Raw genomic sequence first — 22,655 nt, forward strand, 5'->3', positions numbered from 1 at the left:
CAAAAATTGTATCTCGAAAATGTACGTCCATAATGTTAAAAAAGTTTACTGGCCAAATTATACCTGAGAACCAGAGAAAACTAGTTCATATTTTCAATCGCTTTTCTTTTCCGGAATAATAGCCTTCTCCCCCCCCCCCCGCTACTGCTGCGTTGACCCGAACTGGCACGGATTTCCACTGTCCAAAGACTTGTACCGTGCCGACTATAAGAGGCCGGGTACTAGGACCGGGTTGGACCGAATGCGCTGACCAGCGGAGACTGGTCAGCAGCAGTTGACACTCCGGTCAGAGTAGTGTGACGTCACACAGTGTTTCAGTGATGCCAGGAAGATTGCTCGGGGAGGAGGTGGGGGAAGGAAAATGCAGCTAAATAATCCTGTTTTATATCATTACAAGGTTTATAAACAATCAGCATGACTATCTCCTATCAGAGGGATGTTGCGTCCTCCACCGCAGGGGGATTCACCAGGCTTCTCTTCAAGTGGAAGGAAGGGTTCATCATAATTAGTGATTCCTTTTTTCTATTCTGGTTTATTTTATATAATTTTAACTTAGAATTATTTTTATATTCTAAAGAAGAAAAGCCAAGCATCCCTTTTCCCTTTTAGCTTCGACTCTGTAGCATTGAATTATCAAGTAAATAAGATGATCGAACAATTTAGGGTAGCAAACAATAGAAATAAAAAATAACATTTCAAAAACCACAAGCCCTAAGAAATTTTAAACTTTTACTTTATACTAAAAAATAAAAGTTACAGTTTTTGTTTGTCAATATAAATTAACGCCAGTTTATTTCATTCTTTTAAAATCCTTTTAGTTATCATAAATGATATTTTTTGCAAAACTAGCTGAATTTCCATGCGTTGCCCGTGGAGTTTTAAAAAGAATTTGGATTTTGAAACAAAACAAAAATATTTTGAATTAAAGAAAAATATAATTTTTTGGTCTATATTGCTTTTTAAATGTTTGGCACAACAGTATTTACTTATTTTGATGTTCTCTCCAGGGTTCACTATATAAACTAATATGTCGTGAACTGCTTCTTTTCTTAATCGTTTATATTCTCCTTGGAGTTATCTACAGACAGCTCATGTCCCCGGCACAGAAAGAGTAAGTTTTTACTATCCTAAAATTATCCAATAACTGAACTGAACTGAGTTTTCGTCACAAACTCTGATTTTTAATCCTTATTTCTTTGCAACTCAATGTCATAATTCTTTGATATTTAAACTATGAATTCCGTTTAATCAAATAATCTAAGTTTAAAATATCAAAGCTTTAACAGGTTATCAGGTTGCAAAGATATAGGGATTAGAAAATTTGAGCTTGTGTTAATGACTCAGTTTCTTTATTCATTGTTTTGAATGCGAAAAAGAAAGCCTTTCAGATAAATCAGCAATGATATGTTAAGATAATTATTAGAAAGATGAGTTCGAAGCGTCCTTGTAATCCTAGTATTGTAAAATACTTTAATTAAAAACTCGTAGAGCTTATTAGATTTTTTCGTAGATTTTTAGGGATGGAATTTTTTTATTACTAAATCTTAACAATAACGATGAAATATAGGGAGTTCCCAAAAAAATTGCGAAATCGTCCTTAATTTGTGTGGCTCTATTTGTAAACCTTATAATAATTAAGTTTCATTTGACCAATTTAATCCACATAGAGTTGATTCAGATAATATCATGAATCTTTTAGCTTGTTCATATTTAAGAAAAATTAAAACTGCTCTTCTTATTTTAAAGACTCAACATAAAAACTTTTCTGTATCAAATTTTTTCTCCAAATTTTTTCATTTGAGTCTAGTCATTTGAGTCATCTATATCTATATATACTTTGCTTGTATGTCTACACAATTAAAATAGAAGATGGGCGCAAAACGCCTTAAAAGCCTAGTATCTATATATATACTTTGCTTGTCTGTTTCTTTGTTTGAATCCAATAAACGTAAAAACGGCTGAACCGATCGGGCCCAAATTTTGTGTGGGATCTCGCATGACCCCAGGGAAGGTTTATGGATGCTCAGAATTACAAAAAGTTGTATCTAAAATTGCTTCAGATTTTTGTGAAATTTAAAAAATGTGCGAAAAAATATTTGAAAATCCGACATAATTTTACTGTTATTGTTTTATACTGTACAAAGAGACGATGCTCACAGATAAAGCCACAATTGAAGATTAAAATATTGTTAAAAAATGTAATCAAAGATAACTTTTTCCCAACATTTTTCTGAAGCTGTCTGTTCTTAAAAGTCAAGACGTTTTAGAAAATAAGGCGCTTTGAATAAAAACCCACAGTGAAAATTTTATATGTATTTTTATAATTAACGTAATAATGTCTGGTTAGGTTTAAATGTAGAACTTAATTAAAAGACAATGAATGAAAAAACCAAGCTTGGTTTCTAGAAAATTATTTTAAACTTATTTTTCGTTGAAGAAACCAAATGAAATATAAAACAAACTAAATTGTACGCCTGGGATGAAAACTATCTTTTATTATGTTTAAAAGTTAAACATTCGAGGTCAAAACGACATTAGGTTGCAATTTGTTCCTAGCTGTGTTTATAACACGATCCGTTAGTTCTACTCGATCTACCCTCTGATGGTTTAATTCAAGTCTCCATCATTCTCTTTTAATTACTAATCCTTTAATCCTTAAAACGGATATAGAGTTCAGTCGTTGCTGCTAAGCGCTATCCCAACCAAAAGTTTTGATCTTTAAACAACTTTTCTTCTGTTCTAGGTTGTTCGAAAGTGTTGTTAAATATTTCGACGCGTTCTTGAACCTGATCCCTCTCTCCTTCGTCCTGGGGTTCTATGTGTCCTATGTAGCCTCGAGATGGTGGCAGCAGTTTCTAGCGATCCCTTGGCCGGACAAGTAGGCTTATAATCATATATTTTAAAAGAACTAATACTCGCCTCAAACTCTAATTTTATAATCCCTATATCAACTTAAACTAATGTTGGAAACCTTTTACATGTCAAACTTTGACAATTTGATTAAGCAGAATTCCTAGTATGAAATGTAAGGTTTACAAGATCAGGTTTCAGAGATATTATGATTAAAAAATTAAAGTAATAGAAGAGGGATCGTTCATCTTAATTTCCCGACTGCTCGCGTTGAAATAATGATATTTTTATCATTGATGGTCTTTATTGTGAGCTTTGTAGACAAACATTTAGTGTCAACGAGATAGAAATGTAAAAGTTCAAAACTAATAAACAGAAATTAGTTACTTAATCTAAGAGTTTGCAGTTAAAAAAGAATAATTGATTTATTTTTTTAGAAATATTTATGTGTTAACCTAGCGTGGTTTAACTTAGTTTAGTTTTTTCTAACATTTCTCTGCAGGCTGTTCCATTCGATAGCCTGCTATGTCGAAGGGTTCGATGAGGAGTCTCGAATGTTGAGAAGATCTCTCATGAGATATATGAACCTTGCTCTCATTCTAGTTCTCAGGTATAAGACCAGAACCCTTACCTAGTCTTGCGAAAGACCCTAGTCCGAAACCAAACCTAGGATCCTGAATCAAAATTAAGTCCTGTATCAGAAACTAATCCTGAATCAGAGCCCAATCCTGAATCAGAACCTAGTCCTGAACCAGAACCTAGTCCTGAACCAGAACCTAGTCCTGAACCAGAACCTAGTCCTGAACCAGAACCTAGTCCTGAACCAGAACCTAGTCCTGAACCAGAACCTAGTCCTGAACCAGATCCTAATCCTGAACCAGAACCTAGTTCTGCCAGAACCTAGTCCTGAACCAGAACCTAGTCCTGAAGCAGAACCTAGTCCTTAACCAGAACCTAGTCCTGAACCAGAACCTAGTCCTGAACCAGATCCTAATCCTGAACCAGAACCTAGTTCTGAACCAGATCCTAGTACTGAACCAGATCCTAGTCCTGAACCAGATTCTATTTCCGAACCACACCTTTTTATGTCGTAAATTTTGTAAAAAAGCCATTCTACCCTTAAAGCATCTTAACGCTAATCACAAACTCTAATTTTCTAATCCCTATTTTTTGGAAACCTGATGTTGTAAACCTTTGATATTTCAAACTTAGACTTAATGATCCAACAGAATTCATAGTTTAAAATATCATGGTTACATAGATATCAGGATTAGAAATTAGAATATGAGAAAAGTGATCAGTACCTTTAGATCGACCCTTCTTATACATTTCATTTTCCTTTTCTATTTTATTAAACCCTACTATTAGCTTTGAACCAACTGAGTTCAATATGCACCGATATCTGTTTCATTTATTGAACTAGATAAAGTCAATATTGTTTCAGTCCGGTTTCTCAACTATATATATTAGTTTATATTCACATAGTGTATTAACATAGAAACTAGATTTAGATTTAGAAATATTTTACAGGATTAAAAAATAAGGATTAACATTTAAAAAGGACATATAGCTTTTTGTCGGTCAATGCTCTAGCTTATTTGTTCTATTTTAGGGAGTAATAATATAAATAACTAAAATTAATTTTAAAATGACTGTAATTACGTAATGGTATCTTTAGTTTTCAATTACAAAATTTCCCTATGGAAGGAATTGAGAATTTGCAGCCTGATGGTGCTAACCTTTGATATTTTAAACTTATTTGATTATTGGATCTAACAGAACTCATAGTTTGAAATATCTAAGGTCTACGACATTGGGTTGCAAAAATATAGGGATTTTGTGGTAGAGACTCAATTCATTTGCTATTGAAGATACCTGACATACTTGTTATCATTTATACAAGCTCAACATAATACTTTTAATTTGTTTTATTATTATTGTTTTAGATCCATATCTTCAGCTGTAAAGCAGAGATTTCCAACCCTTGATCATGTAGTTGAAGCAGGTAGTTTGCATTCTCTTTCTTTCCCTTCCCTTCCCTTGATCATTTAGTTGAAGCAGGTAGTTTGCATTCTCCTTCTTTCCTTCCCTTCCCTTGATCATGTAGTTGAAGCAGGTAGTTTGCATTCTCTTTCTTTCCCTTCCCTTCCCTTGATCATGTAGTTGAAGCAGGTAGTTTTCATTCTCCTTCTTTCCTTCCCTTCCCTTGATCATGTAGTTGAAGCAGGTAGTTTTCATTCTCCTTCTTTCCTTCCCTTCCCTTGATCATGTAGTTGAAGCAGGTATTTTTCATTCTTCTTCTTTCCTTCCCTTCCCTTGATCATGTAGTTGAAGCATGTAGTTTTCATTCTCCTTCTTTCCCTTCCCTGCCTTACGTTGCCCTACCCTATTTCTTTGCTTGGAGGGTCACGTTTTATACAGTTCTTCTATGTTCCCCTCTGCGGTTCTTGAAAACAATGATACTCTGTCTTATTGTTTACACATAAGCAGTTCTCCAGAATAAATGTAAACAAAAAATATTTGGTTTGGATCACATATTTGCAGACTTGAATTGTTAAATATTATGAAGGGAATTGAAATTGTATTTGGGTTGGGTTGAGATTTATTGATAACTTCTCTCATACCAAATATCTCCAGAATTGACGTATAAATCAAAATAAGATATAAAACCTGGATATAAACATCTACTGAGAAATCTCCGAAAAACCTTTCATAAAATGCCGCTTTCAATACCCGAACGTTGCATCAATATACAAATACAATTTCAATGCTCGAGCAAAGTTTATATTTTAGAGTAGAAATATACATATTACATATGTGTTACTCGACTCACTCAGGCATTCTTATTGCAATATTGCGTGATTTTACTTTGTGAGAGGCGCAACTTTGAAAACGCAGTCCCAATTTTTCAGTTTTCAAAAAAGTTTTTTTAGGTTTTATGACGAAGACCGAAATGGAATTTTTCTCCGCAGTTCCCGCAAATGAGTTTAACACCTACTGGGTTCCCTGCACCTGGTTTATATACAGACTACAAGAGGCAACTAAGAAGGGGAAACTACTGAACCAGTATTCCCTAGAGAACATCATGAGGGTAGGTTAGAATCTCCACAGAAGGGACTGATTCATTTGATGCACGGTCCCGGTTTACCTAATAGTCCGTATGTGTACTGTACTGCTTGCTCTAGCTGGTTCAAGGTCGGCCCGAAGTTTACGGGAACAGGGTTACTTTAACTTGTTTCTTATTTAGTCAAATCGTTAAGAATACATTGCTGTACTCACTAAAGCTAAAGCAGGAAACCAATTTTTTAACCTTGAAATCGTCATTCGAGCTTTTCAGGTCGTCATTACAGTCTCAATTTTAGTGAGTTGCCCTGTGTAGATCAACTAAAGAAAAGCAAATTTGGACACTAGACTATTCTTTGATGAGATTATTGTGATTGGGAAAAATGTCTTCTTGAATTTAATATTTCAACTTTTTCCTTTGATTAACAAATGATAAGTTCATGATTATTTAATTTTATGAAAGTAGAAAAGATTTAATGGGTGCTAATTAAAAATATTTAATAATCATATATAACAGTCTATTTGTAAATTATAAAAGAAGAAAGCCTAACATCACGTAATCTTATTCCACCGAACATTTATTACATTTTTATATTTTTGTTGAACTCGTTTTTTATGTTTTGCTTCTAGGACGATGCTTCTGAAATTAAAATTTATAGAGCACAAATTCCAAAGAACTGACATTCTGTTCAAAATACGGATCTAAATTTAAAGTTATTTTACTATTCAAATGTAATTATTATTGGGTGATTCTGCAATACTGGGATTTCTTTGTTAAAGCCTTAAGACACTGTTAATACCTGGGTTAAGAGTAGAATATATTGAGAACTCTGTTAAATACTGCTTCAACAGGATACAGACAAGGACACATTCCATTCTCAACTATTCTTAACATTCACTTCAACTTCACTATAGTCAACTTCAATAAAAATGGAGGATCAAGCTGAAAGAAAATGAAGGAAAAAAGATAAACTGAGTCCAAATTTAATGAGCTGCGGCTTAAATCTGCCAAAAATCGGTTTCAATTGAGCGCCGACTTAAATCTTGCAAAATTGAATACAATTTTAAGTGGAACCAACCACATTTGAGCCGCGGCTCAAATCTTTATCTAGCTTGTGCAAGATTGATTTCAAAAAGTACAAAATATTGATAGGTAAACCCCGTTCACCCACTTCTTAACCTATTTATTCTTTTTTGAGAGTTAAATGCAATCGAGAAGCAGATTCATTTTTCTCAAATATTCCACAAAACTTCAAACAATTACCCAAAACTTACATAAAAATTTTGGCAATAGTTTGATTTTTGGAAAGTTTAAGTGGAGACAATTAGCAACTGTCAAAAATAAATTTAAAATGTCAATAAAAAACAATAAATCAAAGAAAATGTGAAGTGTTCTGTAGACCAGAACAAAAAAATGAAATTTCTTGACACTTATTTCTAAAAAAATTCAAAATTCAAATTTGTACAAATCATCGTTTCTTCAAATTATGACAGTCTGGTAACATAGGTATTTTGAATTTAGTTACTCTAACTTAATTACTTTTAGGAGCTATATTACTATTCTAGGAGTTTATTAACTCACTAGTTCTCTAGCTATATTACTATTCTAGGAGTTTATTAACTCACTTAGTTCTCTAGCTATATTACTATTCTAGGAGTTTATTAACTCACTAGTTCTCTAGCTATATTACTATTCTAGGAGTTTATTAACTCACTAGTTCTTAACTATATAACTATTCTAGGAGTTTATTAACTCACGAGTTCTCTATCTATATTACTATTCTAGGAGTTTTTTAACTCACTAGTTCTCTAACTAAATTACTTTTAGGAGTTTGTTAACTCACTAGGTCTCTAGTTATATTACTATTCTAGGAGTTTATTAACTCACTAGTTCTCTAGCTATATTACTATTCTAGGAGTTTATTAACTCACTAGTTCTCCAGCTATATTACTATTCTAGGAGATTATTAACTCACTAGTTCTTTAACTATATTACTATTCTAGGAGTTTTGTGAGTTCCGAGCTAAATGTGGTTTACTCTGGTGTTATGATTGGGTTTCTATTCCTATGGTTTATACTCAGGTTAACATTTTAAATTGATCCAACAAATAATTAGAGACTTTAAGATAATACCTCCTTCCCCACTTATCCCAACTTGAATCTAAGTTTAATGAATGGATAAATGTAGATTTATAATCTTGACAAAGTTAATTTATCAAACCTATGTTTTGTTTAAGTTTTCCAAATGTTTTCTAGACCTTGAGTCTGAGTGTTTCTTTTTATTTCAATGTCAGAAGAACTTTCTTACTTTTTGCTAAATATTTTCTCAGATTTCCTACGATTCAGCTTTTTCTCTAGTTCCTGATTATACATTCTCTACTTCCTTATCCTGTATTTTCTAGTTCCTTATCATTTATCATCCTGCATTCTCTAGTTCTTTATTCTGTATTCTCCTGTTCCTAATTCTGTATTCTCTAGTTCCTTATCCTGTATTCTATAATTACATATTCTGTATTCTCTAGTTCATTATCTTGTATTCTCTAGTTCTTTATCCCGTATTCTCTATAGTTCCTTATCCTATATTCTCTATTTCTTTATCCTGTATTCTCTATTTCTTTATCCTGTATTCTGTATTTCTTTATCCTGTATTCTCTAGTTCCTTATGCTGTATTCTCTATATAGTTCCTTATCCTATATTCTCTAGTTCCTTCTCCTGTATTCTCTATAGTTCCTTATCCTATATTCTCTGGTTCCTTATCCTGTATTCTCTTTTTCTTTATCCTGTATTCTCTTTTTCTTTATCCTGTATTCTCTATTTCTTTATCCTGCATTCTCTATTTCTTTATCCTGTATTCTCTTTTTCTTTATCCTGTATTCTCTATTTCTTTATCCTGTATTTTCTAGTTCCATATCTTGTATTCACTATTTCTTTATCCTGTATTCTCTAGTTCCATATCCTGTATTGTCTAGTTCCATATCTTGTATTCTCTAGTTCCTTATCCTGTATTCTATAGTTCCATATCCTGTATTCTCTAGTTCCATATCCTGTATTCTGTAGTTCCATATCCTGTATTCTGTAGTTCCTTCTCCTGTATTCTCTAGTTCCATATCTTGTATTCTCTAGTTCCAATTCCTGTATTTTCTAGTTCCATATCTTGTATTCTCTATAATTTCTTTATCATGTATTCTCTATTTCTTTATCCTGCATTCTCTATTTCTTTATCCTGTATTCTGTATTTCTTTATCCTGTATTCTCTAGTTCCATATCCTGTATTCTCTATTTCTTTATCCTGTATTCTCTAGTTCCATATCCTGTATTCTCTAGTTCTCTATCCTGTATTCTGTAGTTCCATATCCCTGTATTCTCTAGTTCCATATCCTGTATTCTCTATAGTTCCATATCCTGTATTCACTAGTTCTTTATCCTGTATTCTCTAGTTCCATATCCTGTATTCTCTAGTTCCATATCCTGTATTCTCTAGTTCCATATCTTGTATTCTCTAGTTCCATATCCTGTATTCTCTAGTTCTGAATTAGAAAGTTCTATAAATACTAGTTGCTTGAACTTTCTCTCTTTTTATTTTTAGCTATTTTAAATCACAAAAGACATTCTAGCTCTTTAACCTTTAATAGGATATAAACTAAATTCAATTAAAATTGAATAAGGTTCACTATAACATTTTATGATAGTCTTTAAGAAATATAAACATTATTGTAATTAGATTTATTGATGGTTCAGAGCTGAAAACTTTAGAATGGTGGATATCGAGATTAATGCTTCGATCTCCACTTTTTCTTAATCTCCAGATTAAATAATGCTTGTTCTCCTCTTGTTATTAATCTCCAGATTAATTAAGCGATTGGGATTAGATTATATTAAATTATTTAATTAAGGTTGTAACATTGGCAACCTACGTGTTCTTTATCTTTACCATCATTGGTCGGCAGAAGATTGACGGGTTTAGTGTACACAAGGCAATGAGAAGTGGTAGGATCCCTCTAGACATTGATCTTTATATTCCCATATTCACAGTTCTTCAGTTCTTCTTCTACATGGGTCTCCTCAAGGTTGCTGAACAGCTGATTAATCCGTTCGGAGACGATGACGAGGATTTTGAACTTAATTGGCTGATCGACAGACACGTCAAGGTAAACTGGTTTATACTATACAGACACGTCAAGGTAAACCGGTTAATACTATACAGACAGGTTAAGGTAACCCGGTGTATACTATACAGACAGGTTAAGGTAAACCGGTTTATACTATACAGACGATTTAAGGTAAACCGGTTTATACTATACAGACACGTCAAGGTAAACCGGTTTATACTATACAGACAGGTTAAGGTAAATCGGTTTACACTATACAGACACGTCAAGGTAAACTGGTTTATACTATACAGACAGGTTAAGGTAAACTGGTTTATGCTATACAGACAGGTTAAGGTAAACCGGTTTATACTATACAGACACGTCAAGGTAAACTGGTTTATACTATACAGACAGGTTAAGGTAAACTGGTTTATACTATACAGACACGTCAAGGTAAACCGGTTTATACTATACAGACAGGTTAAGGTAAACCGGTTTATACTATACAGACAGGTTAAGGTAAACCGGTTTATAATATACAGACACGTCAAAGTAAACCGGTTTATACAATACAGACAGGTTAAGGTAAACTGGTTTATACTATACAGACAGGTTAAGATGTACTGGTTTTATACACTTTACAGCGATTTTAAAATCTGAAAATCATTCATAGTATTTGATTCTAAAATAAATTATCAAAAATCTATTTACAAATAAAGAAAACATTGTAATTTACGATAAAAATTGACGAAATGATTTTCTTCTTCATCGCAGGTCTACGAAAAAAAAAATTCAGTATCTTAAAATAGCCAAGAGTAGATCAAAATCAGCATGATGACTTAAAAAGTTGCCGAAAAAAATGTCCGAGTCACGACATGTATCGTTTTATGTGATACAAGATCTGACACACATCAAGGTTTAAGTGTGAATGGACAAAAATAGTTAAAATTGTTTAATAGGCACGGCAAGCATATACATGATGCTGTTAAGCATAAATAATTATCAGTGTATAATACCATGAAGAAATTGAAAAAACTGAAGATAAATATGGATGACAAGCATAACTATATCTGTATGAAGAACAGTTCAGTTCTGTCTTTTTTGGATCGTTTTTTCCATACATTTTCTTTCAAGGATCAAAACTTGGCATAGTGTAAGAAAAGTAAATATTTCTAAAAATAAATTTTATTCTACACATTTGCTCTTATTCGTTGTAACGATCGTTTTCGGATCGTTTTGGGTCGTTTTACTTTTTCAATTTTTTTAGGATAAAGATAATGCAAAGTTTTTTAAAAGCAAACTTCAACATTATTTTTTTCTAAAAGCGACCCACATTACCATAAACAACACTAGATGCAAGAGATTTCAAGAGACTCTAAGATCTACAATCTTTATTCTTTATTTCAAAATTGCAGACTTGGTAGGTTTGTGTTTTCTTACATCATGCACTTAACAGGGGTAATCTGATCAAACATATTAATATCAATATATTTGAAAAGTTAGCAAACAGAGATGAAGCAATCTTATCGAGAATACAATTATGTCATGTGATAAATAACTCACATTCTTGTGGAGAAACTTTAAAGTAAAAAAACCTGGCATGTTAAATAACTGACCTCAATATGATGCCATCCTATCCCTACCCGGCAGTATGGTTAAAGGGAGTGACCGGCTATGTAAGGTAGTTGAACTGAGTATGCAGTGTTGTAGAAAACTTCTTTCGGATTCATTTGAGACATATTAAACTTTTTAAAGATCTGTAAATCCTTAGTTTGAGCGCAAATTCGACGTGTAAAACTCCTACTTTGGGGGGTGGACGTTTTCAGAATTAGTTTTTTTTATTATTAAATAACGACAACGAAAAACAAAGTAAAAATTATACAGTAATCTAATTAGATGGTTAGGAACATATTTCTCAAAAGAAATTTGTCAATAAATCAATGCTAAAATCGATTATATCGTTTTCATTATTATATTGAATTTCTTTTTTTCTTAGTATTTCTTCGCAGATTTCTTCAAATTCTTCAAATGTCGTCTTTTCAATAATAATTCTAGAAAATCTGCGAAGATCTTTGTGAATAATGAGGAACCAGAATAATGAGAAAATAGAAACTAATAATTGAACAAGAATACTTATTTTCGATAATAAGATTAATTTTTATTTTCTCAACATGTTCCTATACATGACGTTTGTAGTTTATTGTAGAACTTTTTTATATTTTATGTCGTCGGTATTTAATAATTTAAAAAAACTAATTCTGAAAACGTATCCACTCCACTCCCTTTAAATGCAAGATTCTCTTGAAATCTAAATGATTTGTCTTGAAAAACTGCTAAGAAAGGCAAACTTGAATCATGACATTTCAGCCAAAAGAAAGCGTCTGAATGTTTAAACTTTTATATCATTATGATCATTGATAAAATGTTTTAAGTTTAGGGAAATGTTCGAATAGAATAAAATAGCATGCTTGAAACTTAAGTACAAAATTTATAAATTTCGGCAGCAACAACTGTCAAGGGAGTAAGCATTGTTTAATGTTTAATGAACAGTTTACAAAAATATTATAATATTTTTGTAAACTGTTTTCTTTGAACCATTATAGATTTGTACATCAATCTCTGTTTATCTTTGATTGTGTTGATCATACTAAAAAAATTAAAAAAGTATCCTCATAAAACGCTACCTCATTATTCATAAAACGCTACATACAGGAACTTTCAAATAAAACGCTCTTTAAAAGCTTTACTTGATGATAAAAACGCATCTTTTGATGTTAAAATCTGTTTATAATGAGATTGTTTAATTGTGCAGTGCGAGAACAACAGTATGTACTCCATTTAAAAACACCAATACTAAAAAGAAATAATTAGATTTTTTTCTAAAATGTTTTTGGTAGCTTTTATATTGGTAGCATTTTATACGAGAACGTTTAATGTGGTTTTTGAGTGTAGCGTTTTTTACATTAAGGCCCATAAAACTGTGGAATAAAAAGACGCCCATTAGATTCTAGTTATGATTTTAGATATTCCAATGAACATAAAACACAGGAATTGTGCAGTGTACTACAGTGTACAGCATATAGTATACACTGACCCTTTTTATTTTTTAAGTTGATGTTTTGGTTGATTTATAGGTTAATTTACTGGTTGATTTATAGGTTGATTTATTGGTTGATTTATAGGTTAAGTTACTGGTTGATTTATAGGTTGATTTAAAGGTTGATTTATTGGTTGATTTAAGATTGTGTTTAATTAAGATATTATTCAGGCTTCATTCCTCGGTTGTGATATCCTGATGAACCCGGAGAGGATTCCTCCCATGGTTAAAGATTTCTACTGGGATAAACAGGTTTATTTCTTTTTCATCCTTTTCTTTATCCTATTAGATCCTGTAACTTGTGCGTCCTCAATAGTGCGTCCTTAATAGTCCGTCCACAATATTGCCTCCACAGTAGTGCTTCCTATAAAGTGCGTCCTCAATAGTGCGTTCTCAATAGTGTGTCCTCAATAGTGTGTCCTAAAAGCGCGTTCCGTCCCAATGTGTCCTTAATATCGACAGTGCGTCCTCGATATAGTGCGTTCGCAATAATGCGTCCTGACTGTGTTCAACGTCCTTGCTATTAGTGCATCCTCATTAGTGTTACATAGTCCGAATAAGTGCATTCTCTTTTGCAACAGTCGAGAATGTTGATTAAATGTTTCCAGCTGATATGAAGGATATGAAGGATATGAAGGATATGAAGGATATGAAGGATATGACGGATATGAAGGATATGAAGGATATGAAGGATATGATGGATATGAAGGATATGAAGGATATGACGGATATTAAGGATATGGAGGATATGAAGGATATGACGAATATGAAGGATATGAAGGATATGAAGGATATGAAGGATATGAAGGATATGAAGGATTTGAAGGATATGAAGGATATGAAGGATATGAAGGATATGAAGGATATGAAGGATATGAAGGATATGAAGGATATGAAGGATATGACGGATATGAAGGATATGAAGGATATGAAGGATATGAAGAATATGAAGGATATCTATGAAGAAAGTTAGTCTTCTATAGTCCTAGAAAATAAACAGAAATGTAAAAGAAAAAATTTACTTCAATGGATCGTGTCCAAGTAACTATGAATTAAGAAAAGTTGTCTTTTCTACTTTTTATTTAAACGCATCTACCTATTTCAAAAATGTTTAAAATATTAAACACAAAAAAAAATATGTTTAAGTGGTCAATAAGTGATCGAAAGTGACAACTTTTACTGGAACAATAATTGTGGTATTTATACCGTGTACACTGTACACTGTAGCGTACAACACAATTGCAAGGAAAGGTCGGGTCGAGATGCTTTTTTCTTTTAAGTTTCTCAAAGCTGACATTTTGATATTCGAAAAGCACTTGCCCCCCACCCCCCCTAGTCACTACTGCAGAATATTTTTGCAAAATTTTCTTGTTTTTGTTTCAGCGTAAAATATTTGTATTTTGTTCAGGACTGCCCTATACCCTACACTGAAGCTTCTATGCACTGTAAGAAGAAAACGTACCGTGGATCAGCTGATGATATGAAGTAAGCGCTTGAAAAAACTTAACAATTCAGGTTTACAACAGTACACAGTACACCTTGCCAAGTTTTTCAAACAGCTGACCACGTGACTTTAAAAAACAGGACAAGAAATAAAACACTCCACTGGGAAATCCAACTTCTCTCCTTGTTGCAGCACTGATCTACAGGGTGCCCCAATAAACAGACGAATTGATGAATTCAGCAGTATTCTAACTAAAGGAAACGCAATGATTGGGATTTTAAAAATGTGGCCGGTCAGTTTTGAAAACTCAAAAATGACGAACAAATTCATCAATTAAAACAATTATTGTCTAAATTTCTGATTTGTTTTTCAACGTTTTAGATAAAATGAAGATTTATCACATTTTGAAAAACTTATTTAACGTAAAATCTTTTTTTTTGATGAACGATTTTTGTCCTTTTTGATACAACAAATTCCGATGTGAAAGTCTTAATTCTCATGTATGTAGTGACACCCTGTATTAATTATTACATGCCTTTCTTACACTCAGCTCAGTGTTAATTCTAATTCAGAGATTAAAAAGATCAGCAGCCTTTAGAGCAGATAGTATTACTCTTTTGCAAGTTTTTACTAGAAAGTATACACTGAATTCTATCTATCTATCTATCTATCTATCTATCTATCTATCTATCTAGAGTACCTGAAGATAAATGTCATATGGTCCTGCCTGAGATAGAGGAGGAGGAGGAGGATGAAGGACAGAAACTATCTCTCACCAGTCTTCTGCTTGGTAGGATACAGTTTAACCCAAAACTTCGGAGAAATCGAAAGAGTTTATTAACTGTCGTCTTGACAATTTTTCAATTTTTTATTATACCTGATTTGCCATAGATGTAAAAATAAATAAATAGCCATGAAATATGCGGGAACAGTTTAAAAAAAGCTTAATATAATTATTTTATTTTATTAATTGTTTATTACCTCTATTTTACCTGAGAACTGAAACTTTTCTAATTAAGGGCAAATTGGGGCAAATTGGGGCAAATTGGGTATCTACTATCTTCTTAGGTGCAAAATTTATATTCATAAATCGTTTTTCAATAAAGTTTTAAAATAAAACCTGGAATTTACCTCAGTTTTTTCACATTCAATTTCCATGTTTATAAATTCTGTACATTATAATACAATATATATATATATAATAAAACTATATTATATATATATTGTAAAACTGTCACGCCACGCAATTTTTTACATATTAAAAAAGTGTAAAATAAAATAAATGTTCTATTTATTCCATTAATTACGTGATAATTAATTTATTGTTGGTATGTCGTATTTCGAATAAAATAATTCAAAAAGAAAACCTCAGTATCAGAAAAAGCATATTTTTACCAAATCTGGGAAAGTTCTGAAAGCAAGTTTATTCTGTCTAGAAGCAAAAAATGAAAACTACAACATTTTGATTTACGACCATTTGGGCAGGACAAAATCACAAAATTTCTACATCTACTGCACTCTACATAGTGCCTTGTACAATCCTATTCAAACCCATTTTGTTTTAGAATCCTCCAACATCGTTGCAAAGATTGGTCTGGGAGGATTGGTCGGAGCTCCTTCTCAGGGTTCACTAGCTCACAGTAAGTTTATTGGTTGTAGGAGTAAACTTCTCCCTAGATACCTATACTTATATTATATCCTATAGTATTAGAACTAATATTCCCTCCTTCCAGCACATAACACATAGAAACAACAAAACATTTAGGCTTAGTCTGCATTTAAGTGGGTTCCTTGTATTCATAGTAGCAATAGAGAGACGTTAAACCTCGTCAAAGAAAGCTAATCATTTGTATGTAGAGCATATGAGTATCTGTGTATCTGTGTATCTGTGTATCTGTGTATCTGTGTATCAGATTTATCGGAGTATCTGAGTATCTGAGTATCAGAGTATCAGAGTATCAGAGTATCAGAGTATCAGAGTATCTGAGTATCAGAGTATCAGAGTATCTATTTGAGTATCAGAGTATCAGAGTATCTATTTGAGTAACAGAGTATCTGAGTATCAGAGTATCAGAGTATCAGAGTATCAGAGTATCAGAGTATCNTATTCCATCCTTACTCCGATCCAGTATAACATCCTTACTCCGGTATACCATTCTTACTCCAGTATACCATCCTTACTCCAGTTACTCTAGTATTCCATCCTTACTCCGATCCAGTATAACATCCTTACTCCGGTATACCATTCTTACTCCAGTATACCATCCTTACTCCAGTTACTCTAGTATTCCATCCTTACTCCGATCCAGTATAACATCCTTACTCCGGTATACCATTCTTACTCCAGTATACCATCCTTACTCCAGTTACTCTAGTATTCCATCCTTACTCCGATCCAGTATAACATCCTTACTCCGGTATACCATTCTTACTCCAGTATACCATCCTTACTCCAGTTACTCTAGTATTCCATCCTTACTCCGATCCAGTATAACATCCTTACTCCGGTATACCATTCTTACTCCAGTATACCATCCTTACTCCAGTTACTCTAGTATTCCATCCTTACTCCGATCCAGTATAACATCCTTACTCCGGTATACCATTCTTACTCCAGTATACCATCCTTACTCCAGTTACTCTAGTATTCCATCCTTCCTCCGATCCAGTATAACATCCTTACTCCGGTATGTTACAAACTTTACTTCATGAACACATGTTCCATGTTAACCTGTTCCCATGTTAGCTTGTTCCTATCCTGGTCCAATGTTGATTCTCTAGAGGAAAGCTTAAAAATGATAAGATTTAGCAATGTCACAATTAGATGCACTCTTTTTGTTTTCTTAAGAAAGAATCTGTTTGCACTTTCAATTTTTCTCTTAATTAAACCTGCAGACCTGCGTATTCATGTATTTATGTAAGATACTACTGGAGCATAGTATATATGGTTATTAGATAATTTCAGGGATATACTGAGTACAGGACGGGTATCAGAGAGCGAGGATGATGAAGAAGAGAGAAGAGGATCCATTCCATTCCTTTACAACCGGAGAGGATCTAAGCTCCAGGATATAATCAAATATAATCAGGTTGGAATATGTGGTAGTTTTCAAACAACATTTCATATATTTTTTGTTGTTGCCAAGTTTAATATGAGAGCCATGTTTTTATTTGAAGGAGAAGAAGAAAAAGAATAAGAGGTATAAAGATAAAGAAGGTTTTGTCTGGAGAAGAATGTTACCTAATGATGAGTTTCCAGTATCTCGAACTCCTCAACCCCATCTACCGGACTCTTCAAGAACCATCCTTCCTTCTTCCTCTCCACAGATCAACTCCGAAGCCAGATACAAACCTCAGGTTAAATAATTAATATATAATAAAGTTTACCGGGTGAAAATAAGGATAACGAAATTCCTTCCGGTATTCTTTGATAATTGATGATTTCTATAAGATTATTTGCTTACACGGAAGATGAAAGGGACTGTGGACTTATTTTCAAGTGACCCTCCATCTATTCAGATGGAAAACGACGATATCCTCCTCATTGTTGCTCATATATAGGCTCAATGGGTACCGTTCTGAATCGGGCATGAACTCTTTAAATGGGAGCTCACTTGAAACTATATCTACAGTCACTTTAGGAAAATGTTTAGCCAATCTTTCTCCTTGTCTAGATGAATAAGATGTCCAGCATTGACGTGGAGAATCTAGATTCTCTTGAACTTCCTGTCAATGATCACCGGACCCGGCCTCGGGACGGATCTCTTCCTCCGGAGTCTGCTGTAATCAGGTACCAACAGGAGCCTGAAACTTGTTCTCTTCGTTCTCTTCATTCGGAAAACTCTTTTAAAACCTGTTCCAGTGAGCCGCAACTGAACCTGGTTCCACGACAGGTCTCAGACAATTACAGTGCACCTAACGAGCGGAGCATGCAGGAGAGAATCGCTAACGTGCGGGCCTTCAAGAACCAGTTTAACGTCCTCAACTCTGTGAATACTCTCAGTCCAGTCTCGCCAAACCAAACCAAATCTCAGAATAAATCGTCGAGATAATCAAAACTCTTTTTGAAAAGTGAAAACGAAAAAATCCGCAAAACGAACAGTTTTTTATATATTTAGAACTTGTCATAATTTTAAGTTACTGTTATACGACTTTAGATAATTTATTTATCGTCCTAATGTACCAAATGTTATAAAAGTTTTTTTCTCTTTTATAACTTTATTATGAAAATACACGCTGCTACTTGTTCTTACTGATCAATCAAATAAAGATAAACCAGAGAGCTGAAACCAAGAAGGAAAGTGTAGAAGAAAATAGAAGTTTAAAGAATTTTTCGTTCTTGATGTTTGGTAAACCTATCAGGTTAAAATCTTAAGTGCAGGGAAAGGAAAATATTTTGATTGTGGATGCATAAAGGATACCAACTGTTGAGAAAAAGGGAATTTTGCCCACAAACTTAAATTTTCTAATTCTTTGCAACCTGGTAGTGCAAACCTTTTATATTTTATAACTTAGATTATTTGATCTAGCAGTATTCAACGTTTGAAATACCTAAGGCCTACGGCATTTGTTGCAAAAATATAGGTGATTAGAAAATCTGAGTTTCTGGCAAAAACTCGATTTCTTTATTTTTTGGCGGATAGCAATAAGACGAGGATTTAGATAAACGACTAACTATATTTTAAATATAAAGTTACAAAGTAGAAAATATAAATCTATGACGTGGCTTCTAGAAAACTCCCCTATTCTTCTCCCTGCCGCGAAAGGTTCTTCCTAGGAAAGACGACTTTCATAGCCGCCACAATTTTTAATTTCTGTGAAGCTTTTACAGATTTTACTACACGCAACTTAGGAAAGTAATAATAGCATTAAATTTGATCTTTCTTTAAAATGAAAATATTATAAAAAAAATAAGAACTGCCAACATGGTTTTTTCATCCCTTTATCTTTGAAACCTGATGTCAAAAACTCGTTCGTTTTCAAATGTAATGTATAGGAAAAACTAAAGTCAAACCTTATAGAAATCCAACGTATAGCAACAGCTACGTATAGCAACAAGGCGTATTTTCCGGGAGAACATTCTTTATATTTTTGAGAAATTAAATAATCCGTGTAAAGTAGATATAATTTTCATTTTTCATTATTTCATTTTTCATTTTCATTTTTCATTTTAAATGGTAAAACGGAATTTTATGAGATCATATTAGCATTACTGGAGAACTTTTTTTTTCTTTTAAGAATTTTTTTTTTTAAATAAAACTGTAGATAGCATTTTTATAAAATATTTTTTTTTTAAAGTAACATGCAATTTTATGTATAACCATATTATCATTCATTTATGTTGTCAGAACATTATGAAATCTGGGGGACCTTAAACACAATAGAGAGCAGTACATATGTAAATATTTAACTATTTTGCTCCTTTATTGTCTAGGGTAGGTTAAAAAAATAGAAATTATGATAATGAACGTTTAATTTCTCAAAAATATAAAAAATGTTCTCCCGGAAAATACGCCTTGTTGCTATACGTAGCTGTCTTGTTGGATTTCTATAAGATTTGACTTCGAAAAACTGTTCTTTTTATTAATATTTTTATATTAACAGTAACTATATCATCTCAATAATTTTAATGGATATTCAGTGTTCTTTTCGGTTGGTGGGGGCAGCAGTATAGTATTAATTCAGATGAGTAGGAACTGTACCAGTTTCACACCTGATACAAGGAGACATAAAATATAACAATTTTAACTTCCATTTTGGATTTATGAAATAAATTATATTTTCTAAGAATTGACAAGTTACCTTAAAGAAGGCCAAATGTCGACTGGATGCAGGATCTCAGGCTAGCTGAAATCCTGAGTTTCTCTTTGTTTGAATTTCTCTGGTTTGGTATTCTTGAATGTCGTCTTCCTGCATAGGCTCTTCTCTTTTCAGAATGAAGTTGATACATTTCTAAAAGAGTATTTTTTCTCCAGATTAAACTTAACCATGCCATCTTTTGTGCATCCACTGTATATTCAAGCTATCGTGACCAGCAAAGTCAGTGTTGTGAATTTCAGTTAATGTCGTCTTCCAACTGAAAAGACCATTTTTGTTGGTAAGATCATCCAGTTCTGCTTTTCTGCAATCCTTTAGACTATGAATACATTAAGGGGAAAAAACAAGAAATTTTTATATTGCTCTTCAGGTTTTGATACCCAAATTCCAAAAAGCCAGTTTTAAAGAAAATGACAATTCAATTCGTTGTAAAAAATTTTACTAGAATCTAATCCTCATTAAAACTTTGATTTTCTTGGATTCTAGTAAATGTGTATGTGTTCAGTGTTAAATGTGCTCAAGTATTCCTACCATCAGACCAGACTAAAAATGTATTTGTTGTTTTTTACATAAAAGTGTTTTTCATACTATATATAAGTATAATTTTGAAGTGCTAAAATCCAAAATATATTGTCTTGTTTAGGTTTGTTAGGTCTCTTACAGTATATACAATCAAAATAAAAATATATTTAAACATCGGCCCTTTCCTTTTATTAAATTATTTTATTTCGCAATCTATATATAAATTTGGTTTGTCTGTCTGTTTGTCTGTCTGTCTTTTTGTATCCAATAAACTTCAAAACGGCTGAACCGATCGGGCCCAAATTTTTTGTGGGACCTCACGGAGCCCCAGGGAATGTTTATGAATGATCAAAATTTCAAATATTTGTCTCCATCAAAATTCGATCTTCATTAAATTTTTGAAAATTTTGAAAATCCACGAAATTTTTTGCGAAAATCCGCAAATTATTTTTTTTTTTTTACGATGTACACAAAGAGAACATGTTCACAATTAATTTAGAAGATGGGCGCGAAGCGCCCTATAAGGCTAGTCTATATAAATTTATAATTTAAATATGAAAAAAAGATAATATCCATAACAAAGTTGATGCTTAATTACAAAGAAAACAAATTACAACTTTTGTAGAATTGATTCTAAACTCAGCATGAAATTTTATTTTAAAAGAGGGTTGACGGTAACATTCTAAAAATATTGAAGTTCATAAACTTACGTTACGTTTCTTTCGGATATTCTAATTGAAATACTGTTCAAGTTTTATAAATAACAAGATATAAGGTTTATAACAGTATGCTGGAAAACATTTTTTAGATGAGCATATCCAAGACTACGGTAAAACTAAAATGGGTAGTAAATGAAATTGTATTTGATATATTGATACTTAGACTGCAGTCATAAGACCATGATGAGAAGTTGTGAATTAATGAGATGAAGAATCTGGAAACCTGAGTAAAGTGAAAACATTAATCTGCAGAGCTTCATCCAAACCTTGGCATATGTACAGGCATAAACAGTTTAAAGCGGGTAAAATGTCGTCTTTATTGACTAATATAACGTCGCTGGAGATTGTATGATTAGTGATCATCAAAACTTTGAAAATGTGCACTTAACGTTTTCAGCGATATGTTAGTCGATAACTCTTTAGAATTCTAAAATCCTTTAATATGAAGAAGAAAAAAACGACATTTTATTCCTCTTAATGCTTACTGTCTCTAGCTGTTTATCAAATACGAGATGAGTTTATTGATTTAATTACAGTGATCGAAGAGAAAGACTGACTGTTACGGGAAACGCAGGGTATCCACTAACCAGTGTATTCCGTCTCAAATCTTAAAAATCGATCTCTGCGCCGAAACGTCTAATCTTAGAAATGCCACCTATCCTATGTTACCCAATGGGAAAAGAAAATGGAAATTTGTGTTACAAATCTTTACATGTTACGAGTTGTAACACTCACATATTCTGACGTTCTGCTGTGTATATAAGATGTGTATAGCCACTAGCCAACCTATCAATGCATAATTTCAATTGAAAGCTAATGACAATTGATCTTCTGGAACTATAATGAAACAATTTGTTTAGTTACTTGATAATGTTTTGACAGCATGTACCCTAAATATGTCCCAATAAACACAGGACGACGCAAAAATCATCTTGCTTTGAATCCCGAAAGTAATGAATGATCTGGAGCTATTAAAATACAGAGTTGTAACTTGTAAGTCGTCTTTTGAGCTTTCAAAAAAATGAATTGGTGGTAAAAAAATTTGCAGGCC

At 32.7% G+C, this 22,655-nt stretch overlaps 2 protein-coding genes across 3 annotated transcripts; both read left to right on the forward strand.

Moving 5' to 3' along the window:
* The first annotated feature begins 285 nt into the window (after positions 1-285).
* Positions 286-17,743, forward strand: LOC111695257 (bestrophin-4). The gene is made up of 14 exons (XM_023464494.1): positions 286-489; positions 1,008-1,111; positions 2,744-2,878; positions 3,353-3,460; positions 4,797-4,855; positions 5,784-5,941; positions 7,918-7,995; positions 9,808-10,062; positions 13,274-13,354; positions 14,511-14,587; positions 15,242-15,336; positions 16,112-16,201; positions 16,591-17,233; positions 17,512-17,743. Exons 1-14 carry the CDS (start codon positions 415-417, stop codon positions 17,741-17,743), a joined length of 2,190 nt encoding a protein of 729 aa, XP_023320262.1. The 5' UTR covers positions 286-414.
* On the forward strand, positions 17,480-22,534 carry LOC111695279 (uncharacterized). Of its 2 annotated transcripts, XM_023464537.1 has the most exons (4): positions 17,480-17,635; positions 17,724-17,903; positions 18,221-18,336; positions 21,768-22,534. In XM_023464537.1, exons 2-4 carry the CDS (start codon positions 17,781-17,783, stop codon positions 21,778-21,780), a joined length of 252 nt encoding a protein of 83 aa, XP_023320305.1. In that variant the 5' UTR covers positions 17,480-17,635; positions 17,724-17,780; the 3' UTR covers positions 21,781-22,534. The 2 variants fall into 2 exon arrangements, with proteins under 2 accessions (XP_023320305.1, XP_023320304.1); XM_023464536.1 differs by lacking the exon at positions 21,768-22,534 and having other exon boundaries at positions 17,481-17,635; positions 18,221-18,795.
* Positions 22,535-22,655: the final 121 nt, after the last annotated feature.

This window comes from Eurytemora carolleeae, unplaced genomic scaffold (assembly GCF_000591075.1).
Source record: "Eurytemora carolleeae unplaced genomic scaffold, Eaff_2.0 scaffold160, whole genome shotgun sequence".
Classification (NCBI taxonomy): Eukaryota; Metazoa; Arthropoda; class Copepoda; order Calanoida; family Temoridae; genus Eurytemora; species Eurytemora carolleeae.

What these genes read in the sequence shown, in the direction of transcription:
- LOC111695279 (XM_023464536.1), top strand. Translation starts at nt 17,781, where the DNA reads ATGTTACCTAATGATGAGTTTCCAGTATCTCGAACTCCTCAACCCCAT. An exon ending in AAGCCAGATACAAACCTCAG is followed by an intron (nt 17,904 to 18,220) that starts GTTAAATAATTA and finishes CTCCTTGTCTAG; the next exon opens with ATGAATAAGATGTCCAGCAT.